This window comes from Schistocerca gregaria, chromosome 3 (genome assembly GCF_023897955.1).
Source record: "Schistocerca gregaria isolate iqSchGreg1 chromosome 3, iqSchGreg1.2, whole genome shotgun sequence".
Classification (NCBI taxonomy): Eukaryota; Metazoa; Arthropoda; class Insecta; order Orthoptera; family Acrididae; genus Schistocerca; species Schistocerca gregaria.
The window spans coordinates 619,187,193-619,210,783 of record NC_064922.1 but is presented as its reverse complement, the minus strand read 5'-3'; the positions used below and the strand labels follow the sequence as shown (position 1 = coordinate 619,210,783).

Below are 23,591 nucleotides of genomic sequence, written 5' to 3'. Positions count from 1 at the left end.
AATTATGTTACACCCCTGCATATGGTACAACATTCATTGAGCTATGTTATTTGGCAGTTAATTTCGTCCTTAAGTTTTGCATTCCTGTTTGTATTAAGAACCCAGTATCTTATGAGAGAGTGTGTTTTACCTGTTGTAGATAAAATACCATATCTATTCACTCAAACCACACAGAATTTAATATTCTTTTATTAATAAGAACCGTAATTGTCTATGAATTTTACAAGTTAGCAGATTTAGTCGGTGTTAATTTTGTTAATAGCTTAAAAATAGCCAGTACAATACGGTCGTGCTTATGCACCGCTGCGACTGTACACGGAGAGCTGATTGTGTTCTCTCAAATAGGTGATGCCTAAGTGCGAGGAGTTTTTCCACAATGCGTGCTACTGGCGTAGCGAGACGCGGAACTGCTGTGATATCTTCGAAGTCCTGTTGACCGACATAGGATATTGCTTCGCATTTAACTCCTTATTCAACCACATGTCAAGGTAAGTTCGTCCCTCTTGATATAGCCTTGCGGTAAGTTTTTCTTCTTTTTCTGTGGATTAGAAAATACTGTCCTACTTCACTTACTTATTAAGTGAGTGAACAATAACTTTCTACATGCCTCGTAAGCATCCTTTTTACTGTTATATGATTATAATGATCCCTGCGACGAATATACGATAGTGGTAGCTTCGGTGTAGTACCGCAGCCCTCCCTCGAATAGAGTTCCACTAATTTGCCGTACGGGATTCCGAAAGAACAACGTCCAGAGGCTCCCCTTTAACATATGTGTTACACTTCCATTTGGGCTATAATAGACTTGTAACGGTCATAGCTACGCGTCTCTGAACTCGTTCGATGTCTGCTGTCGTGAAACTTCCTGGCAGATCAAAACTGTGATCTGGATCGAGACTAGAACTCGGAACCTTTGCCTTTTGCGGGCAAGTGCTCTGCAGAGTTATTACATTCTGCAACTACATTAATGTGACCGCCTGTCAACAGCCTGATTAACCAGCTTTTGCAACACGGTCTCTGCGAGACGTGCTTTAAGTCAGTGAGGTTCTGGAAGGCGCCGACTGCAGTGGCGTGGCCAGCTGTGCTAGGGTTTTCGGTCGAGAATCTATGGCAGGAACAGCCTGATCGAGGTGGTGCCACGAGTTCTCGATAGGGCTTTAAGGATCTGGAAAGTTTAGTGGCCAGTGGAATACTCATCCTGGTGCACATCGAACCAAGCATGTACACCGCGAGCTGTGTGACACGTTGCATTGTCTCGCTGGTAGATGCATGTGGGTACATGGCCCCAAGGATAGATCCATTGTGCCTTCCAGGACAACGCAATCATCCAGGGAGTGCCACGAAAACATTCCCGAGACCATAACGCTTCCTACTCTCCTTCCGACGATAGTTGCAGTGTTTGCTTCCAGACGTAGAACGCCGTAACGCCAAAAGCCATCTGTCCAATGGGTCACAAAACGTAGTTCATCTGAAAGGCCATTCAGTGGACGTCCAGTTGAGGTACTGCCTTGCAAATTCCAGCCTACGCCACCGATGAACAGCAGTCAGCATGGGTGTGTGAACCTGGCGCCTGCTGCGGAGTCTCATATGCAGCAACGCCGGCCGCTGTGGCCGGGCGGCTCTAGGCGCTTCAGTCCGGAACCGTGCGACAGCTACGGTCGCAGGTTCGAATCCTGCCTCGGGCATGGATGTGTCTGATATCCTTAGGTTAGTTAGGTCTAAGTAATTCTAAGTTCTAGGGGACTGATGACCACAGATGTCAAGTCCCATAGTGCTCAGAGCCATTTGAACCATTTCCGACACTACTGCAGTTTTGCACTCTCTGTTGATCTGTTAGTCAATTAGCTGGGGTGAACACACGCCAAAACCAGGTTAAGTGACGGGTGGGGTGTTACAAGATATAACAACAATGGTACTGAAATAGCAAGTGACCATCGAAAAGTCTGCGGTTATCATTCTGTCCAGAAGTCAGTGAGACAGAAATTATGTGGATGCAACTGAGGGTACCGAGAATTAGTTAGAGGGAACCTTGCATTAGTTTAATGTTATTTGAGGTCATGAATAAGGTTCGGTGGGCGTCGCTACGTGCTCTCTTTCTTAAATACTAGATCAAAACCATTACGCGTATTTACGTGCTGTCAGTCAAGCTGCCGTAATAAAATCCACGGTTGTTAACTGTATTACTTGTCTTACTGGTTAAACTGTTAACATAAAAGTAGATGTCTCCATGAGTAGACTGTGAGAATATTTTAAATGTTTAATACGCAAAATACCTTCCCATGCTTGGCTTGCAAGCTGTGGAAAGAGTACTAGAATGCGTCGGTACAGAGTGTCCCAGCAAGTGGATAAAGCGACATCTGTGCGTAGAGACGTGCACTACATGAACGCTGACGGCTGCGCCGTGCACACTGTGACCCGGAAGTTGCACATGTGCAGGAGCACTGCACGCATGCAGAATTTCTGGCCGGCCTGCACTCAGTGGTGCTGGTGCTGGATGTGGCGGACATTCAGAGACTGGAAACTGTTCTACATGCCGACTTGATTTCCATCCCAGTGCACTGAGCTCTGCGTCAGAGAGATTGTCTCCATGCTGTTATATTTGCTACGGTTGGTGCTGCTCAGGTGTACTTCACTTCCACCCCAATATGTTGGGAGCTGCGTCAGGGATCGTATCTTATTACGGTGCCAGGGTTTGTCTGTAGTTTTACGATAGCCACACAATGTCACAGAACATGGCATGGTCTTTTGGCTGTAGTAGTAGTGGTAGCAGCAGTGCGCCGGTATGACCTGCTCCCGAGAGTGGGCATGTGGCCATTACAGTCCCTGGGGTGTTTGTGGGTGTTAGCGCATATCCACAGCCACTGAACTTGGCGGGAGAGACAGTCCTCAGTGGGCATGTGGCAATTACAGTCCCTGGGGTGTTTGTGGGTGTTAGCGCATATCCACAGCCACTGAACTTGGCGGGAGAGACAGTCCTCAGTGGGCATGTGGCAATTACAGTCCCTGGGGTATTTGTGGGTGTTAGCGCAATGTCCACAGCCACTGAACTTGGCGGGAGAGACAGTCCTCAGTGGGCATGTGGCCATTACAGTCCCTGGGGTGTTTGTGGGTGTTAGCGCAATGTCCACAGCCACTGAACGTGGCGGGAGAGACAGTCCTCAGTGGGCATGTGGCCATTACAGTCCCTGGGGTGTTTGTGGGTGTTAGCGCATGTCCACAGCCACTGAACTTGGCGGGAGAGACAGTCCTCAGTGGGCATGTGGCCATTACAGTCCCTGGGGTATTTGTGGGTGTTAGCGCAATGTCCACAGCCACTGAACTTGGCGGGAGAGACCGTCTTCAGTGGGCATGTGGCCATTAGAGTCCCTGGGGTGTTTGTGGGTCTTAGCGCAATGTCCACAGCCACTGAAGTTGGCGGGAGAGACGGTGCTCAGTGGGCATGTCGCCATTACAGTCCCTGGGGTGTTTGTGGGTGTTAGCGCATGTCCACAGCCACTGAACTTGGCGGGAGAGACAGTCCTCAGTGGGCATGTGGCCATTACAGTCCCTGGGGTGTTTGTGGGTGTTAGCGCATATCCACAGCCACTGAACTTGGCGGGAGAGACAGTCCTCAGTGGGCATGTGGCAATTACAGTCCCTGGGGTATTTGTGGGTGTTAGCGCAATGTCCACAGCCACTGAACTTGGCGGGAGAGACAGTCCTCAGTGGGCATGTGGCAATTACAGTCCCTGGGGTATTTGTGGGTGTTAGCGCAATGTCCACAGCCACTGAACTTGGCGGGAGAGACAGTCCTCAGTGGGCATGTGGCCATTACAGTCCCTGGGGTGTTTGTGGGTGTTAGCGCAATGTCCACAGCCACTGAACGTGGCGGGAGAGACAGTCCTCAGTGGGCATGTGGCCATTACAGTCCCTGGGGTGTTTGTGGGTGTTAGCGCATGTCCACAGCCACTGAACTTGGCGGGAGAGACAGTCCTCAGTGGGCATGTGGCCATTACAGTCCCTGGGGTATTTGTGGGTGTTAGCGCAATGTCCACAGCCACTGAACTTGGCGGGAGAGACCGTCTTCAGTGGGCATGTGGCCATTAGAGTCCCTGGGGTGTTTGTGGGTCTTAGCGCAATGTCCACAGCCACTGAAGTTGGCGGGAGAGACGGTGCTCAGTGGGCATGTCGCCATTACAGTCCCTGGGGTGTTTGTGGGTGTTAGCGCATGTCCACAGCCACTGAACTTGGCGGGAGAGACAGTCCTCAGTGGGCATGTGGCCATTACAGTCCCTGGGGTGTTTGTGGGTGTTAGCGCATATCCACAGCCACTGAACTTGGCGGGAGAGACAGTCCTCAGTGGGCATGTGGCAATTACAGTCCCTGGGGTATTTGTGGGTGTTAGCGCAATGTCCACAGCCACTGAACTTGGCGGGAGAGACAGTCCTCAGTGGGCATGTGGCCATTACAGTCCCTGGGGTGTTTGTGGGTGTTAGCGCAATGTCCACAGCCACTGAACGTGGCGGGAGAGACAGTCCTCAGTGGGCATGTGGCCATTACAGCCCCTGGGGTGTTTGTGGGTGTTAGCGCATGTCCACAGCCACTGAACTTGGCGGGAGAGACAGTCCTCAGTGGGCATGTGGCCATTACAGTCCCTGGGGTATTTGTGGGTGTTAGTGCAATGTCCACAGCCACTGAACTTGGCGGAAGAGACCGTCTTCAGTGGGCATGTGGCCATTAGAGTCCCTGGGGTGTTTGTGGGTGTTAGCGCAATGTCCACAGCCACTGAACTTGGCGGAAGAGACCGTCTTCAGTGGGCATGTGGCCATTAGAGTCCCTGGGGTGTTTGTGGGTGTTAGCGCAATGTCCACAGCCACTGAACTTGGCGGGAGAGACAGTCCTCAGCATGTGGCCATTACAGTCCCTGGGGTGTTTGTGGGTGTTAGCGCATGTCCACAGCCACTGAACTTGGCGGGAGAGGCCGTGCTCAGTGTGATATTTGCTTTAATAAAGATGCAAGTCAATACCTTTCCTACTATCATGATACCCAAAACCATACAGGCTGCAGTAGTGGGTTAATCAAATTTAAAGTTAGGGTGAGTGCTCTAGAGTTTTGACAGCCAGCAGACTTCCTATCATTTTAAACTTGGCGGAAGTGGATTTTCTCAACAATTTGAACTTATGGTAGCTGGTGTGGAGGAGTGAATTTTTAAACTGTAATACCAGAGCGGATATGGAGGTTACTTAAGCATAGCACAAGTGGACTTGAGGGAGAGCTGTCCCAGCTCACTGTGGAGCAGCGCAGACACTCACTGATTGTGAAGGATGGTGGTGGGTTGTGGGTGGCATCAGTTGTGCAGTGGAGGGGCGGGGGGGGGGGGGGGGGGGCGGGGCGTGGCAGTGGCTGTCGTCTGGGCAGCACAGGGCAACATGGGAGCACAGAGTCCTTTCCCTTGTCTGGCAAGCCGGCCGGTGTGGACAAGCGGTTCTAGGCGCTGCAGTCTGGAACCGCTCGACCGCTACGGTCGCAGGTTCGAATCCTGCCTCGGGCATGGATATGTGTGATGTCCTTAGGTTAGTTAGGTTTAAGTAGTTCTAAGTTCTAGGGGACTGAGACCTCAGATGTTAAGTCTCATAGTGCTTAGAGCCATTTGAACCATTTTTTAGCAGCAACGTTCGTTGAGGAGACACTGCTAGTAGCCCCCCGGCTTATTTGGGTGGTCAACAGCGCTTACATTCTCACGCACGCCTCACCTCAGCCATCGTTCACCCCTGTCATCTACGGCCCGTGGTTCACCACAATTACTTCGGCGCCGGATCTGGAAAGCGTCATTTGCCATGTACGGTATGCTTTAAAATCAGCGGCACGCGGACGGTTTACAAACTTAGCCACTTCGGAAATGCTTCAACCCTCGGCCCGAAATCCAATGATCATGCGCTTTTGGACGTCAGATAAATCACTCCGTTTCCGCGTTATGACAACCACTGCGCTGGTTCCCGCGATCCTCATTAAAATTGCTACGCCACGAAGATGACGTGCTACAGACGCTAAATTTAACCGACAGGAAGAAGATGCTGTGATATGCACATGATTAGCTTTTCAAAGCATGCACACAAGGTTGGCGTCGGTGGCGACACCTACAACGTGCTGACATGAGGAAAGTTTCCAACCGATTTCTCATACACAAACAGCAGTTGACCGGCGTTGCCTGGTAAAACGTTGTTGTGATGCCTCGTGTGAGGAGGAGAAATGCGTACCATCACGTTTCCGACTTTGATAAAGGTCGGATTGTAGCCTATCGCGATTGCGGTTTATCGTATCGCGACATTGCTGCTCGCGTTGATCGAGATCCAATGACTGTTAGCAGAATATGGAATCAGTGGGTTCAGAAGAGTAATAACGAACGCCGTGCTGGATCCAAATGGCCTCGTATCACTAGCAGTCGAGATGACAGGCATCTTTTCCGCATGGCTGTAACGGATCGTGCAGCCACGTCTCGATCCCTGTGTCAACAGATGGGGATGTTTGCAACACAACAACCATCTGCACGAAAGGTTCGACTCAACGACGAACCTGGGTGCACGAATGGCAAAACATCATTTTTTCGGATGAATCCAGGTTCTGTTTGCAGCATCATGATGGTCGCATCCGTGTTTGGCTACATCGCGGTGAACGCACACTCGAAGCGTGTATTCGTCATCGCCATAGTGGCGTATCACCCGACGTGATGGTATAGGGTGCCATTGGTTACACATCTCGGTCACCTCTTGTTCGAATTGACGGCACTTTGAACCGTGGACGTTACATTTCAGATGTGTTACGACCCTTGGCTCTATCCTTCATTCGATCCCTGCTAAACCCTACATTTCAGCAGAATAATGCACGACCGCATGTTACAGGTTCTGTACGGACCTTTCTGGATACGGAAAATGTTCGATTGCTGCCCTGGCCAGCACATTCTCCAGATCTCTCACCAATTGAAAACCTCCGGTCAATGGTGGCCGAGCAACTGGCTCGTCACAATACGCCAGTCACTACTCTTGATGACCTGTGGTATCGTGTTGAACCTGCATGGGCAGCTGTACCTGTACACGCCATCCAAGCTCTGTTTGACGCAATGCCCAGGCTTATCAAGGACGTTATTACGACCAGAGGTGGTTGTTCTGGGTACTGATTTCTCAGGATCTATGCACACAATTCGCGTGAAAATGTAATCACATGTCAGTTCTAGTATAATATATTTGTCCAATGAATACCCGTTTATCATCTGCATTTCTTCTTGGTGTAGCAATTTTAATCGCCAGTAGTGTATACCCTCCACTGCCGATGCTGCTGCATACCATCTGTGAGTGGTAATTTCACGGTGGTCAGATTAATGTGACCGAACCGTAGAGATCACCTGCTGGCAAAAGGCTAAGGCCTTGAGTTAAAGGCCCCAAGCTTGACTTACGTTCCGCGGTAGTGTTTTAAGCTGCAAGGAATTTCGTATTAGCGCAGAATGAAAATTTCACTGTTTGCTGTGATTTCTATTTGGTAAGGACCACAGACCCTAGAGCGTAAGTCTGGAACTGGTCCCATTTTGTAAACAGATTCAATGCACTTTCCCAGACCCTTTGCTTTCTAGCAATACATTGAAATTTTTAAACGACGTGACGTGTTGCAGTTGCAAACTACTGATCTTCTGACTGAATATTAATGCCTTCGCTTTCCTTGTTATGGGTGTTGCCGCGCATTAATCTAAATTTAAAGAAAGCTGCCATTGATTACACCAAATGCAATTTTTGTCTAACGATAATATTCTTCTCTAGACAGCAGCATTCTGAGTGAACGATCCTGTAGTTCTGATGATCCTGCCTATGAATCGTTTTTGTCTTTGGAAGACAATGGAGGTCCTGTTACGCATCCTTGGGCACATGCGATGTTACTTTCGTTTCCGCTGGCGGGGGGGGGGGGGGGGGGGGGGGCTAGGAGGCGACATTGATTTTCTTTGCTTGGAGACCGAGTGTTTGTCTCGTCATGATCTTTTCATTTCATCTGTTCTACCAAGAAGTGCAAGTTGCCGAAGTTGCGTCATATGGAAAGACTTGTGCTAGCTGGCCGAGCAAGCATAGGCAGGGCCGCCAGGCCATTAATGCCATAGACCATTGTACTTTTTTTTCGATTTCCAGTGCATGTCTGGTATAGCGCACAGTGTTCCCTTAATCAAATATTCGTCAAGTCAATTCATCAAGTCAACCACACATATGAGAAGATGTTATCTTTGATAGAATGTAGGTTGGTTGTTGTCGATGCTATACACCAAAGCTTTTCGGAAATATGGTGAGATGAAAGTTCACCTATAACTAATGTTTGCAAGCTGTGTTTAACACGAGAGGTTTGTCCCAAATCTATACCGATTGTCTGAGGAAAATGTACTTTTCTCCTAAGGATGTCAAAATGTTTTTGCATAGAATATGCTCGAGGAATCTGCAACAGAAGGATTTCATCGATCGATATGGGTTTCTAATTCACGGAACCCCTCCTTTTACTCTTACCGTAGGGAACACTGTCTAAGTTGTCTTCCACTTATGTGGAACTATTCATTCCGCGCCGGCCGCTGTGGCCGAACGGTTCTAGGGGTTTCAGTCCGGAGCCGCGCTGCTGCAACGGTCGCAGGTTCGAGTCCTGCCTCGTGCATGGATGTGTGTGATGTCCTTAGGTTAGTTAGGTTTAATTAGTTCTAAGTTCTATGCCACTGATGACCTCAGAAGTTAAGCCGCAAGTGCTCAGAGCCATTTGAACCTTTTTTTTTTTGTTACGCGAACGATTCCCAATAAATCTGAGCTAGGAAAAAAATGGTTCAATGGCTCTAACCACTATGGTACTTAACGCCTGAGGTCATCAGTCCCCTAGACTTAGAACTATGTAAACCTAAATAGCCTAAGGACATCACACACATCCATGCCCGAGGCAGGATTAGAACCTGCGACCGTAGCAGCCCCGTGGTTCGGACTTAAGCGCATAGAACCTCTTGGCCACAGGGGTCGGCCTGAGCTAGAATAGAGGACAATTTAGGAGGGTATGCAGAATAGAATCTAGCAGCAATTTGGACGGTGGCTAGTGCATCGTTCGCCTTCAGCAGCCTTATATGTTTCTCAAAAGGGTGTCACAAAAAGATATGGACTAATTCAGGAAACGTTCGTCCAACATACGGAAGTAAAATGTGTTATGTGGATACGGGTCTGGAAGCGTTTTACTTTCATGTTAGAGCTCATTTTCTAGTTCGCTGTAGAATCACATTAATCGTGGGATACACTCAGAAACATAATGTGTAACTTAATCGCTTGTCTGCTTCTGTCTGTCTGAGTCAATCTTCCTAAAACTGTCTACCAGACATTCTCAAATGTATTACCACACAAACTAATCCCTTACTTAAACTCGTGTACTGTGCAAAACTGACTTACCGAATTATACAAAGACGAATACCATTTGCTCAACACTGCCTACAAACTAAAGCAACTGTTTCTATGAAAATGCAATGCTACCCTGAATACAACCTGACTTTTGAAATAAATGCGGAACTGAACTTACAAAGAAACTGCTGACCACAAACTGTATTTTCACTTACCTCGAGTATTGACGAGGCCAACAGCCTTGCTGCAGTGGTAACACCGGTTGCCGTTAGATCACGGAAATTAAGCGCTGTTTGGCTGGGCTAGTACTTTGATGGGTGACCATTCGGTCTGCCGAGTGCTGTTGGCAAGGCGAGTGCGCTCTCCCCTGGTGAGGCAAACTGAGGAGCTACTTGATCGAGAAGTAGCGGCTCCGGTCTCGTAAATTAACATACGGCCGGGAGAGCGGTGTTCTGACCACATGCCCCTCTGTTTCCGTATCCAGTGACGCCTGTGGTCTGAGGATGACACGGCCGCCGGTCGGTACCGTTCGGCCTTCATGGCCTTTTCGGGTGGAGTTCAGTTTAGTTTCGAGCCTTGACACAAATTTTTGCAAATTTTTCGAAAGCAGCACACACCAGACAGCGGAAAAGTAACATTAAAGAACTAGAAGTGAAAATTCCTTACCAGAAAGTGCGATAACCGTATGTACATAATAAACTGAATGAAGGGCGGGAATTTTAACTGCCAAGAAATGAGTTCTGCCAAAATTCAAATGAAACTACTTTCATAAGTAGTACTTTAAAAATCAGCTGAATGCTCAAAAAAGGGTTCAAGTGGCTCTGAGCACTATGGGACTCAGCATCGGAGGTCATTAGTCCCCTAGAACTTAGAACTATTTAAACCTAACGAACCTAAGGACACTACACACATCCATGCCCGAGGCAGAATTCGAACCTGCGACCGTAGGAGCAGCGCGGTTCCGGACTGAAGCTCCTAGAACCGCTCGGCCACATCGGCCGGCCTGAATGCTTACAATAGTGTTTACATAACATGACTTAAAGAAATAACTATAAGCACGGGGAATGCTATCTTTCCATAATAGCAATCCTACTATCTTAGATTTGTTACTACAATCTCAGTAACAAAAAACAATGCTACGCACTTGCACGCTTACTTCAATCTGCCAGCATTCCAGAAAAATTCACAAATAATCTCCTTTCCCTCTCTTTCCACAATTGTAACAAAAATATTCCTACTCCAATACGATCAATCTCAAATCACACTTTTAAAGAACATTTCAGGATTGTTCTTCAAAATACGTCTGTTCAACTTAGAATGCTTGTAATTTTGCTAGCGCTTTCAGGCAGAGACGGTGTAGCAACACAAAGATATTGTAGCAATAGTCAAAGATTACTCACTTACATGCTTTTGCTCTGTGTGACCTATGCTTATCGATTTTACGTAAGGAACATAATTGACAGAGTAGCCAAAATAATATGCATACCTCTCAATGGACTTAGCATTATATGAATTGTCTTCTTACACGAAACGATCCGCAATTGATTTTCGACGCCTACAAAAGTGAAGCAATGAAGAAAGGAAGATTAGTGTTTAACGTCTCATAGACAGCGAGGTCATTGTACATGGAGCACAAGCTCCGATTGCGAAAGGATGGGGAATAAAATTGGCCACGCTCTTTTCAAAGTAAACATTTCGGCATTTGGCTAGAGCGACTTAGCGAAATCGCGGAAAACCTACATCTGGATGAACGGACGGGGACTTTGAAACGTGATCCTCCAGATTTCTTGGCCTCCACGCTCCCCAGACCTAATCCACTAGACTTTTATTTGTGGAGGCGTTTCAAAGCTGTTGTGTAAGTAACCTCAGTACTCGACGTAGGGAGTCTTCATGCCCGCATTGTAGAAGGTTATGAAACAATACGCAATTCTCCAGTGATACATCAGGCATCAGGGGTTCAATGCGATAGAGAAAGGAGGGAATTTTGAACATTTCGTTTATTAAATTGTTTCATAATGTTCTGATAGGTGCTTTTTCTGCGTGTTTCGCATGATTGGCATGTTGAAGAGTTGTAAAATTTGGGCTCTAACATGGAAATAAACCTTTCCCGAAGCCATGTCCACATAAGGGAGGTTGTTCCTCTAGGTGTAAGGAATGTTTCCTAAAAGTTTAGCCACACCTTTCTGTCACACACCATTGATGAGTGTATGCGATAACCGGAGTATCGTCGAATATGAATATATTTTTGAATGTCAAATATTGCATCTTTCAGTATGTTTATTTAAGTTTGAACACCACACTGATGTCTGCCTGCTTAGCTGGGTGGTAACTTGTTCGCCTCCAATGCAAGGGGACCCGGGTCCGATTTCCAGGCGGGTTGGCGATTTTCTCCGCTCGGAGACTGGGTGTTGTGTTGTCCTCCGATTCGCCCAATGTGTTGTCGACTGAAATAAGACTCGCACTTGGCCGCCGAACTTCCCCGGATGGAGCCTCCCGGCCAACGGTGCCATACGTTCACTTTCATTTTTACCACACTGATTCACGAGAATATGAAGGTTTGGATCCTCTCATTGACTTTACATGCAACCTTAGCTTCCTAGGACTATCTGACAGATCTTTCGCAGAGACCAGAAAAGTGAAGCTGAAGATCCGTAATGGTCCTGGCACGTCCTCCAGTACCGACCGGCCGCCGCGTCGTCGTCTGCCTATGGCGTCATTCGGGTGCAGTTTGGAGGAGCATAGCATCAGCACATCCCTATCCCGGCCGTTGTCGCCTTTCCAGTCATTGAAGCCGCCTCTTCTCATTCACGTAGCTCTTAAGTTGGCGTCACGACGCTGAGTGCACCCTGCTCCAGTGCTCTCAAGGACAAAAGGACAAAAAAAGAAACCTGGCTGTACCGGAAATCTAACCCGCGTCCTCCGCATGGCAGTTAGATACGCTGACCACTTAGCTACGTAGGCGGACTTCGCAGAGTCTTGATCTTCTAAATAATTGTTCTCTTCACGCATCGCCTTTCTTATAGACACATGAGTTTTCTCTAGCAGCTTACTCACATTCTCTTCAGCAACGAGTATGTAGTAATCTATGTTTTCACAACGCTATTCGAATAGTGTCATCAGACCACGGTGGGTCTTTGCCAAGTTTTAGTATTTTACTCAGTACTTGTTTATTTGGATTGTGATTTGTAATGTCTTTGACCTTTAACCACTGTTATACTGTGTTTATCGAATTTGAACAAAACGTTTTCGTTTCGACTATTAAGTATACTGTTGTGCATCTTCATGTTTTCGCGGCCTAAAGACTGTCCCAAAAAATGACGGGCGTGCAGCAACATAAATTCAGCTTCTTCTTTTAATATTTCGGCTAAATACCTTTCAGCTATCTTCAGAGTGAGCCGAAGTGACTGACGCTCCAGCAATTGTTCCGTCCATTTACACCCGACGACCGAACCACTGCGAATGCGGCCAAAGATACACGGGTGAAAAGGGACGGAGCAAGTGCTGGAGCGTCAGTCACCTCGTCTCACTGTGAAGATGGCTGGACGGTATTCAGCCGAAATAATAGAAGAAGAAGCTGAATTTATGCGGCAGCACGCCCGAAATTTTATGGGACATTAACTATATATTGTTAGTGATTACGAATTATACATTGCGCAGGAGAACTAAAGGGTCACTTTTTCGAAACGTTGTAATTGCCTCCCATTGCGACTCATAAGTTTGGAATGTGGGTCAAAGGTGCGGAAAGCCTTCCTCTGTAATGCGACCAAAGCATGGCCCGCTGCGACGCCACCCTTAGGAACGACGGCGCTTCAAACAACAAGGTCGACATATGCGAAAAAAGGCCATATTTGAATAGCAACAATGGTTCTCCCGAGCTTGGGAGGTGGGGGGCGGGGCCTTCTTAGAGGGATCCTCTGTCGTGAGGGCTGAAAATGCATATGCGCCCTTGCTATCTCTGATCGCGTTCAACTTTCGTCTCATTGTGTTGGACGGGCGCTAATGGTTACATCCTGTACGCAAGAGCAAAAATGGCACTCGCGGTGTGCTCCAAAGGGGAGGGATTACGTTCTGTTCGAATGCAGCCCCACCATGTCCTTAGGAAGGATTGAAACATCAGAAGGCGTCAAAAGCGTCAAAGGTAGTCAAGAACGTCTTCTTGTTTGACACCGCACTGAGAACTGTCGTATTCGACGACGAATGCACGGGAATCAACGCCCCAAGGAAGGGGGTGGCTTGATTTACACCTTTTATGCCACCACCGTGAGGAATTTTTGTCCGTTTCAGGCCAGAGGCGTGTCTGGAATATTTTCCCCAGCCACTCGTAAGAAAAACGGGTAATTTCAACGCTGGGTGTCGCGATAGTGACCTCCATCGCATAGGCATAGAAAGAATTGGTACAGTATTCCTGAGAAAATAATGGAATTGTTGCCGCGTGTCTTGGCTAGGGTACGCGTGGACGTGCATTGGTCAAGAGTTGCACCCACCTCGTCTGGAACGTAGTTTCTCGCTGTCGTCACCGGACACCTGTAGTATTGCAGAAGGGCACAAGACCTAGTCTGAAAATATTTTTATGAAGTGACGTAACAAAGAAGTCTAATGCTTCGTTTGCTTTAAAAGATTAAAGATTTGTCTGCCAGCTCTATGAAATAATAAAAGAGGAAGGAAATAATTGTAACAGCAATCAGTTAACAGGTTAACCAGAAGTCATTCATAGTATTAAATAAAAATAGATAATGACTGATCTGATGCTGTCTCTACATAATACGCCTTTATCTGCTTGTAACCCTTCAATACGGACAAATTAACACGAAAAATAGAGTTCTTCAACTTCAGTTTTCACTCTTTGCCTCTGACGGTTGGTAATCCCGAAATATTGGCAAGTTCCCCGATTACAACGTGATCTTTGAGCAGAGTTTCAAAAAATTAGAATCGATAGGAGACTACCGATCATTTTTTGTAGCATTGAACTGCTCATTGTTCGAGTAAAGCAGCGAACGGTGCCTGTTTAATTTAATATTTTGGTTCTATGTATCTTGAAACTGAACTAAAATTTGTCAATCTTTGTTCGTTTTCCTCGTTTATGACAGGAATAAAACACCAAAAACCGGTTATTTCAGAAACCGGTTTTAACAATCAGATTAAACTGCCCTGAAAATAAACATATTACCGAAAATATAACCGAAAACCGGTTGTTTCAGCAATAACAGCCTTCCCTAAGTCGATTCATTGTCAACGATCTTATTGGAGTGCAGGAAATGCCATGAAGTACTAAGCTCAAATTTTTTTGGGAAGATAACGTTAGCTGTTCGGGATCACTAGTCTGTAAGACCGTATCAGCTCGTACAAAGATTTTCTTTGGAACTCACGCAGAGATGTCGGTGACGGATCGATCACCCAAGAAGCGATGGGAGTCAGAGTTCAGGGTCGCGCTACTGGCTAGAAGCGTCTGAAGACTAAAACGAACGGTGATGTCACTTAGGGTGGTGCAATTAATTCCTTCATCGGTCTGTAGATCTGAACTCCTATGGATGACTTACTGCGACCGAACAGGCCTCGGATGGCCCGACGGTACCGACCAGCCGCCGTGTCATCCTCGGCCGATAGGCGTCACTGGATGCGGATATGGAGCAGCATGTGGTCAGCACACCCCTCTCCCGGTCGCTGTCAGTTTTCCGGCCAGAGCCGCTGCTTCTCCGTCCAGCAGCTCCTCAATTGGCATCACAAAGGCCGAGTGCATCCCGCTTACAAACAGCGCTTGGTAGACCCAGACGGTCACCCGTCCAAGTGCCAGGGAAGTCCGACAGCGCTTAACTTCGATGATCTCACGGGAATCAATGTTACAACTGTGGCAATGCCGTTGGCTCATGGATGGCTTCGGAAGAAAAAACACGAAATTTCGACTCCTTGTCTACAAGAACAATGAGCGTTTTGAGGGTTTTTTGCTGAAAGCTTCCACTTGTTGAAGCTCTTCCAATTGTGAAAAGTCATTAGACCAGGAAGAAGAGGTGGAACAAAAGGAGTACAAAGAGGTCGAAGAGGTGAAACAAAAGGAGTACAAGGAAAGAAAATGAGAGGTAGGTGGAAGTATAAATTCTATACAAGAACATGCATGAAAGCAGAGCGCTGTTTGCAGGACACACTCGCGGGACGGGGAGCTGCTGCCGCGTCGAGTGTCCTCCTCTGGCAAGTGGTCCGGCTTGCGCTTCGACGTCAACACCTCCTCCCTGCAGCCACCAGGGCTAAGCGTGCAGAGGGGCGTTGTGGTGAGTAAGCTACGCTTGATCCATTCAGGCCCTTCCAGACAAACATCAACCTGCATCAGCCAGAACGAAACACACTGTGGCCACCCATTAAAAGCCTGAATAATCACGTTCTGTAGCGCGGACCGCTGCGAGACTTGAAGGAAGGGAGTCAGTGAGGTTCTCGAAGGTACAACGGGGATGTGGAGCCATACAGACTCCAGTGCTGTAGCTGTGCTAGGCTTCTCGGATCAGTATCCTTGGAGCGAACAGCACGATCGAGTTGGTCCCACAGATGATCGATTGGATTTAGCAGGCCGGAGTGGTCGAGCGGTTCTAGGAGCTAGGCCCTACGGTCGCAGGTTCGAACCCTGCCTCGGGCATGGATGTGTGTGATGTCCTTAGGCTAAATAGGTTTAAGTAGTTCTAAGTTCTAGGGGACTGATGACCTCAGAAGTTAAGTCCCATAGTGCTCAGAGCCATTTGAACCATTTTGATTGGATTTAAATCCGGTGAGGTGAATGGCCAGGGTAGTGTGGAAAACTCATCTTGGTGTTCTTCGAGCCATGTGCGTGCACCGCGAGCTATGTTACAAGCTGCAGCGTCCTGCTGGTAGATGCCATGGTACTGAGGAAAAACAAACTTCATGCAGGGGTAGTAGACATGGTCCTCGACGATAGACGCAAGCTTGTGTTGACCCATTGTGCCTTCTAGAATCACGATATCACCCAGGGAAAGCCCTACGGCCTGGACCCTTCCGACGGTGGTTGGAGTGTGTTTGGTTGCTAGCGGCCATCTGTCCCACGGAGTGCAAAACGCCATTCATCTGAAAAGCACACCTGTCGCTACTCAGTCGACGTCTTTTTGCGGTACTGGCGCGCCAGTTCCAGCCTTCGTCGGCGATTAACAGCAGTCAGCATGGGTGCATGAACCAGGCGCCAGCTGCGGACACCCATACGCAGCAAAGTTCGCTGAACGGTCCTTTGCAGGGACTCTGTTGGTAGTGCCTTGGTTCATTTGGGTGGTTAGCTGCTCAACAGTTGCATGCCTGTTCTCCCGTGTACATCTCCGCAGCCGTCGTTCACCCCTGTCATCCATGGCGCGTTGTACACCATAGTTGCCTCGGCGCCAGTTTTGGATAGCGCTCTCTGCCATGCACGATATGCTTTAAACACAACGGCGCGAAAATAGTTTACAAACTCAGCGTTTTGAAAATGCATAGACCCTTGGTCAGAAATTTGGAAATTTTTGGTAAGTTCCTATGGGACCAAACTGCTGAGTTCATCGGTCCCTTTGCTTACACACTACTTAATCTAACATAAACTAACTTACGCTAAGGGCAACACACACACACACACACACACACACACACACACACACACACACACACACAAACATGCCCGAGGGAGGACTCGAACCTCCGACGGGGGAGCCACACGAACCGTGACAAGGCGCCTATAGACCACGTGTCTACCCCTCGCGGCCCTTGGTCAGATAAGCGTCAATGACTGCGCGGTTTCCCGTGACCCCCGACAACCTTTATGTATCTTCCATTGCTAATGTTACCACCTGCCGTCCGTGAGTGGTTATTGCACGTTGATGTTGAACTTAGGCGGTAGTCAGTTTAACGGGTCTTAAGTTCAGATTAGTTAATGGCTTGGTCCGCCGGTCGCACAAATGACGATGCTGTACTACTGGGGTAGTGTCGAAAGTCAGTATATTAAGTTACAGAGTCAGTCGTCTGTGGTGAAGTGCTTTCCTGAGCCGCGTGGTTTGAGGCGCCATGTGACGGATTTCGCGGCCCCTCCTGCCGGAGACTCGAGTCCTCCCTCGGGCATGGGTGTGTGTGTTGTTCTTAGCATAAGTTAGTTTAAGTTTGGTCACTTAGGAATGCACACACATTTGAACATTTTTTGCTTTCCTGATCTTATTAATCAGTTGCTCAAAGAGACGATGAGACAAGGTGTTAGGGGTATGATACACAAATCACGCTACAATAACGCCAGAGGAGACATTCCTTATTACCACTAGGAAGTATAACAAAACAGAGCTTAACCAGAATTGCTACGTACAAGAGGTAAAACGATTGAGACGCGGAAAAAAATTCTCCATGACAACGGTCCAGGTCGCACACCTTTGAGTGTCATTCTCGTCGCTTCGTTTGCAAGAAAGATTACTTTTTGGTTCCCTCCTACATTTCAGCTGCTTCTGTGGCTACATTCAAGACATTTGCTTAATTGGCTTTAAGTTGTTATATCTCCCGTAATGGATGAAATAATTCTACCCTTAAAAGATAAAAACCTAATATGGTTATATACTACTTGTTATGAAACTCTTCTATGCAACAAATATGTTGTAAACCACATATAAATTTGTATTATAGATAACAGAATGGCATCATCTACTAAGGGTACGAATCTAGAATGCAAGTTGATATCTCCCCTCAGGAATTTTGGATTGCTACGTACGTCAACCAGTAAGCTATCAGATGTAGTAGTATGGATTAAAACAACCAAACAGTGTCCGTAAAGATGGGATCTAAAATTCATACCTAAGGAACGAGTGCTTGTTAACCTATGATACTGTGAAAGACATTTCTACTACTGCAAGATTTTTACTTTCCGTAGTTTGGGAAAAGGTAGTACGGGCCAAGGCAAGGAAAATGTCCTGTAAACACGGTCTCTGAAACGCATATACCTTAAGCTCTATGAGTACTACTTCTGCAGAAGAGATTTGTTTCTCAGCAGTGAAAATGAACAAATGCTCACAGCTCTTAGGGTATGCATTTGAGAATCCATGTGAACTGGCCTTTTTTTCTTGGTTTGGTCCATAGTAACACACTTGAAAGTGCGTCGATAAGTTCTGGTACACCCTGCACGTTTCAGAAGCACGCAGAGAACTAAAAGAACTGAGAGGTCACCGTTGGGAAAAGTTTTTATCAGCTGGTAGTAATCACTAAAAAAAATATTTCCATCCAGCAGAGCGTTTCAGAAAAATGACCATTAATGCTCTGCTGTTTGCAGGTAATCAAATAATAATTCAAGAAAATGAAGATAAATTTCAAACAGCTGTTTGACATAATTTGTTGGGAATCATAACACGATTTCCAGTAATAAAACAAAGGTTGCGGCATTCGAACGAATAGTGCCTGTAAGACGTACAGTTATAAGAAAAACGTGATGTTGGAACAAGCAACCCAATAAATATCTCGGCTGTGAGATGGGACGGAATTTCGATCGTGAAATTGTAAACAAGCTCTTATAATTTAGCTTTATCTGTGGAGCAGTTAGAAATGCGCTAAAAAGCCACAAAAGAGACACAGATGAAGTTATATAGTCATAGGAGTACCTACTATGCTCTATCGGTCTGAAACCTGAGTATCCATGGAGGATATGAGAAGAATCTAAATGCAGAAATATATTTCTCGTTATTGTTACAGGGTTTACCAGAGAAAAAGGTTTAAGAAACATTAGAGTTGTTTCAATGTGCAAGACGAGAGTCCTAAGGAGTAACATATAGTGGTAACATGTAGATAAACGAGTAATGCATGAAAATAGAATTTCGAAACAAATTCTTGACCACAAACCTAGAGGGATAGAGAGAAGACCATGGAAGAGGTGACTGGTCGCTGTCGATATCACCTAATCTACGTCGGGAGAAGAAGCAGAAGAAGAGGAACAAAACAAGGTAGTGTTTTGTTCGATACCAGGGTACTAGGAGAGAAATGACCTAAGGAATGCTAAATCGCAGGAGAAAGGAATCGGACCTTGGGAGAAACACTCTGTCATCGAAGAGGAAGGCAATATTTAAAGAGAGGAAGAGTGGCATTCAAGAATAATTAACTGCAACATTAAGTCGACATCTTCTGAAGAATCCAGAGCGCTACAACAAGTGCTTCGAGTGACAATATCTACGAGAGATTTACAAAAGAAAAGTAGAGAGAAATCCTATATGCCGATTCCATAAGGTAATCCAAAAATTAGTTAGCTTGACTATTGCAGTCTCAGGTGGGATGGCATGACCAGTTCCACTGTACGTCCCCCATACCGCTCACTACGTAATCGCGGCTAAACTGAGAAAGTTTTGTATTGGTTTAGAACAGCGAGGAGATTTTGACGATACATATTCTTCAGCGACTTAGTGTGGGTATCATAACATGGAATACTGTTGTCTGACACCCACAACGGACTACAACTGTTGTCGCGCAGCGGACTGAAACAAACAGTATACTGTTGGTGTGTTTGTTTTACCTGCAAAACACAAGCAGTGTGACAAAGTAAAGATTTTAAGGCGAAATAAATAAATTTTAAGGCTTGCAGATGATATAGCTGTCTTTTTAGAGATTCTCCATTTTGGATGGTTACTTCTGGTTATCTTACTGACTTAGCAAATGTAATGGGATAGTGGTACACAGATGGTACAGATGTGTTGTATGCGCACCACACGTCCCCTATGCCAGCTGCAGTTGTATAGGAGACCTTCTCAGAAGCGGTTGCCCAAGTGATTTGTGTAACATGCAGCTTCATCGTGAGTTGACACAGTTAGAACTGGGTATGGTGGTCGGTGTCCGACGGATGGGGATGAGGGTGTCACACTCCGTAACGGATGAACTACCAGCCACACTCGATTACGGTGACCGACGACATCTTAGACTGATCGTGAATAGTGACAAAAGGGCAACAGTCCAATAAATCACGGCTCCCTTCGACACAGGACAATCTATAGGAACATGGATTCCATGGGCTATGGCAGCCGGCGCCGCACAATGATGCCACTGTAACAGCTGCATCATCGGCCATACAGTCTTCCATCTGCTGCTAATCACCAGGGACACTGGAACAATGGCGTAACGTGATTTCAGCCGCGCCACGTCGATGGGACGCACCTTGTGTGGCGCAGACTACATGAATCACTGGATCCTGCCTGCCAAGAAAGTGTGGTCCAAGGCCGTGGTGTCTCTATTAAGGTCTGGGGTGTATTTTTCTGGTATGGGGTGGGCCCCTTGGTTGTTCTAGAAGGGACTTTGAATGGTCCGCGTTGTGTTGAGCTGCTCGGAGACCTTCTCCACCCATTTTTAGCCTTCGGACACCCTGACGATTCTGCGATGTTTCGAGATGATACCACGCCGCCACATCGCCCCCACGTCACCTGAAAATGGTTCCAGGAATATGTAGGGGAGGTTCAAAGACTGCTATGGCCACCCTGGAACCCAGATTTAGGCCCAATCGACCTATCTGGTCTGTCATGGAACGCAGGCGCCGTACTATGGATCCTGCGCCCACGAACAGACCAGAAATGGCTGCCGCTCTGTAAATGATTTGGTGTGAGATGCTTCCAGAGGAGTGCCAGAGACTTGTAGACTCATTTACAAGGCGTCTCACTGCAGTTCGCGGGGTCAGAGGAGGCCTCACGTGATCTTAGATTCCTGCCGCATGACATTTGCTCAGTCAGTGTACAGGTGTTACCGTCTTCAAGCATTCAAAGCCACTGGGGTAGTGGAACGGCAGTGCATCATCTTGCCTATTTATGCATAAGACGTCACAGTCACAGTCGGTGTCAGCTGTCGGTATCTGCACCAGTTGTCGAGCCTCGTCAGGATCTTTGCATTTTGGTACAGTCTTCCTACAGACTGCTTCTGATGTTGTCTACTAGAATATTTATGTAAATATTGTAAACAAAAACGGCCTTATTATCCTTCCTTGGGGTATTCTCGCCAAATTACCTTGACATCTGTTGATTTCGTCTAATTGAAAATAACATGTTCCATTTTAACTGCTAGAAAGTTCTGAATTCAATAACAAATTGTTCCTTTACTCGCTAAGATCTTATTTCTTTCACTGAACAATAATGACGCAGGAAGCAGACAGGTTACGAAGTGGAATTAAAAATCTACGTAAAATAATAGCAACGATAAGATTCGCTGACGACATTATTACCTTCAATGAAAGTGAGGAGGAATTGCAGGACCTGTTTAATGGAATGAACAGCACCAAAGGAAGACGACAGTAATGAATCGTGGGAGAAATTGGATTAGCGACCACGAGGTAATGAAGTGAAGGAGCTCCGCTACATTACAAGAAGAATAAAACATGGCGGACGAAGCAGGGGGAATATGAGAAGCAGACCGGCAAAGGCAAAGAGGTACGACGTCGCTGAAATAAATCTACTTGTATCAAACATGGACTGTAGTTCTGGAAGAAACTTTTCAGCACGTTTGGGACACAGCATAGTGTGGATGTGGATCGTAGATCGTGGGAAAAGCAGAAAGAAGAAAAACAGAGTGAAACCTTCCCATCTAATATTGGATGTACGTTTGCTTGCTGACTGAACGCTGCGTCTCTTAAAATATTTTAACTGCTGCTCTGTCAAGACTATCTGCTGATTATTACGACGAAACATAAAATGTGTTGTCGCCGTGGCCCTCAGTCGTTACCTGAAATTATTAAGACTGATTCTTACCTTTAATTATTTATACTGGATCGCCATCTGACTGCTACAGCAAACTGTGGAATGAATATACTTACTTCTCTTTAACATAATTATAAGCTGCTGGTGGAGTTTCATAATACTTTGTGACTGGAATTCTTTAAGTTGAAGTTAATTTAGATTTGATAAAAGCTGAAGCTCAGTTTAGACTTTTCTTTTAAGATAACAATAAATTCCGTAAAGCATTTACGTGAATGATTTTGGGATAGAAAATTCTTAATGCATTTAATCTGGTAGAAGTTAACTATATTCTGAGAACGATCTTGACAAACAATTACAAGGGGTATAGTTCTTTACAAAAATTCTTAAAAAGTAGCGTTGCGCTACATACCTAATTTTCCATCAAAATTACATAACTATATTCTGAGAACGATCTTGACAAACAATTACAAGGGGCATAGTTCTTTACAAAAATTCTTAAAAACTAGCATTGCGCTACATATAGCGAGTGGCTGGCGAGCACACCGCTTCTTTCAAAGTGTTAATTCATACCTCGCTTACAGCGACCTCCTCTCATGTCTCGCTAGCTACGACTGCCTCGTCTCACATCTTACTCGCAACTGCTCGCTTCCAACGCTCAATGCTACAAAAGTGCGGTCTCGCCGCCAACAATGGTTTTTGGTGCAGACAATCCCTGCTACCATTACAGATGTATTACTGCGCGCTGTTTCCCGCTCTTTCTCAAAATGTATCTATGCGCGGTTTCCCGCTCTTTCTCAATAATACACAATGCAATTTAATTAACAAAACAATTTAAATAAGAAACAGTTCAGATAATTACATGCTAAAACAGTTTAAATACGCGTATTACATAGTTACATATGCCGCTACTCGGCTTTCTTAAAATTTTACTACGTTGTTGAGTCATATGGACTCAACATAAGTATAAAATTTGATTATAGAAAATAGTTTGAACAAAGTGTATACACAAATGCTGTCATACGAAATGATTTGTCTATCTCTAATAAAGAGAATATGTAAATAGAAAGGGTTTTAGTAGGAATTGTACATCAAGTAAAATTTGGTTCCCTTAAATTTAACAACAAGAATAAGAGTAAATGTGAAAATCAATATACAGATTATATGAAGCAATTGAAAGTTTACATTATGAAACATTTAATTCAAATTGGCATCTCTTAGTACCACAATTAAGGAAGGTACAAAAGGAATTGGATAGGATGGTCAAAGCACTGGCAACTGTCTGTGAATGCACTCAAAAGTCTGTTCCTTTCCCTCACATAGCACAACACCAGGTTTCGCCATGTGGTTCCATCATCGCCTTGCTCCATAGTTTTAGTGTACCCAAACACTAAGTACGTCGTCGAATAGCCTGAGTTGCCGCAGCCACATCAGGATTAAGTTCCATCTCCAATGGTCCATTAAGGTTGGTGGTGTGCATCTTGGTATGCAAACACCTATTGTCGTACATCATACTGTGGTGTGTATCTAGGTATGCAGGCACCAATTGACATACATCGGGCTGTGGTGTGCATC

At 46.1% G+C, this 23,591-nt stretch overlaps 1 protein-coding gene across 1 annotated transcript in view; it reads left to right on the top strand.

Moving 5' to 3' along the window:
• Positions 1 to 23,591, top strand: part of LOC126355533 (pickpocket protein 19-like) — a 115,573-nt gene that overhangs the window by 61,683 nt on the left and 30,299 nt on the right. The window contains exons 5-6 of the mRNA XM_050005877.1: positions 346 to 488; positions 15,506 to 15,635. Coding sequence (XP_049861834.1) covers positions 346 to 488; positions 15,506 to 15,635 — 273 coding nt within the window. The remainder of the gene's footprint in view (positions 1 to 345; positions 489 to 15,505; positions 15,636 to 23,591) is intronic.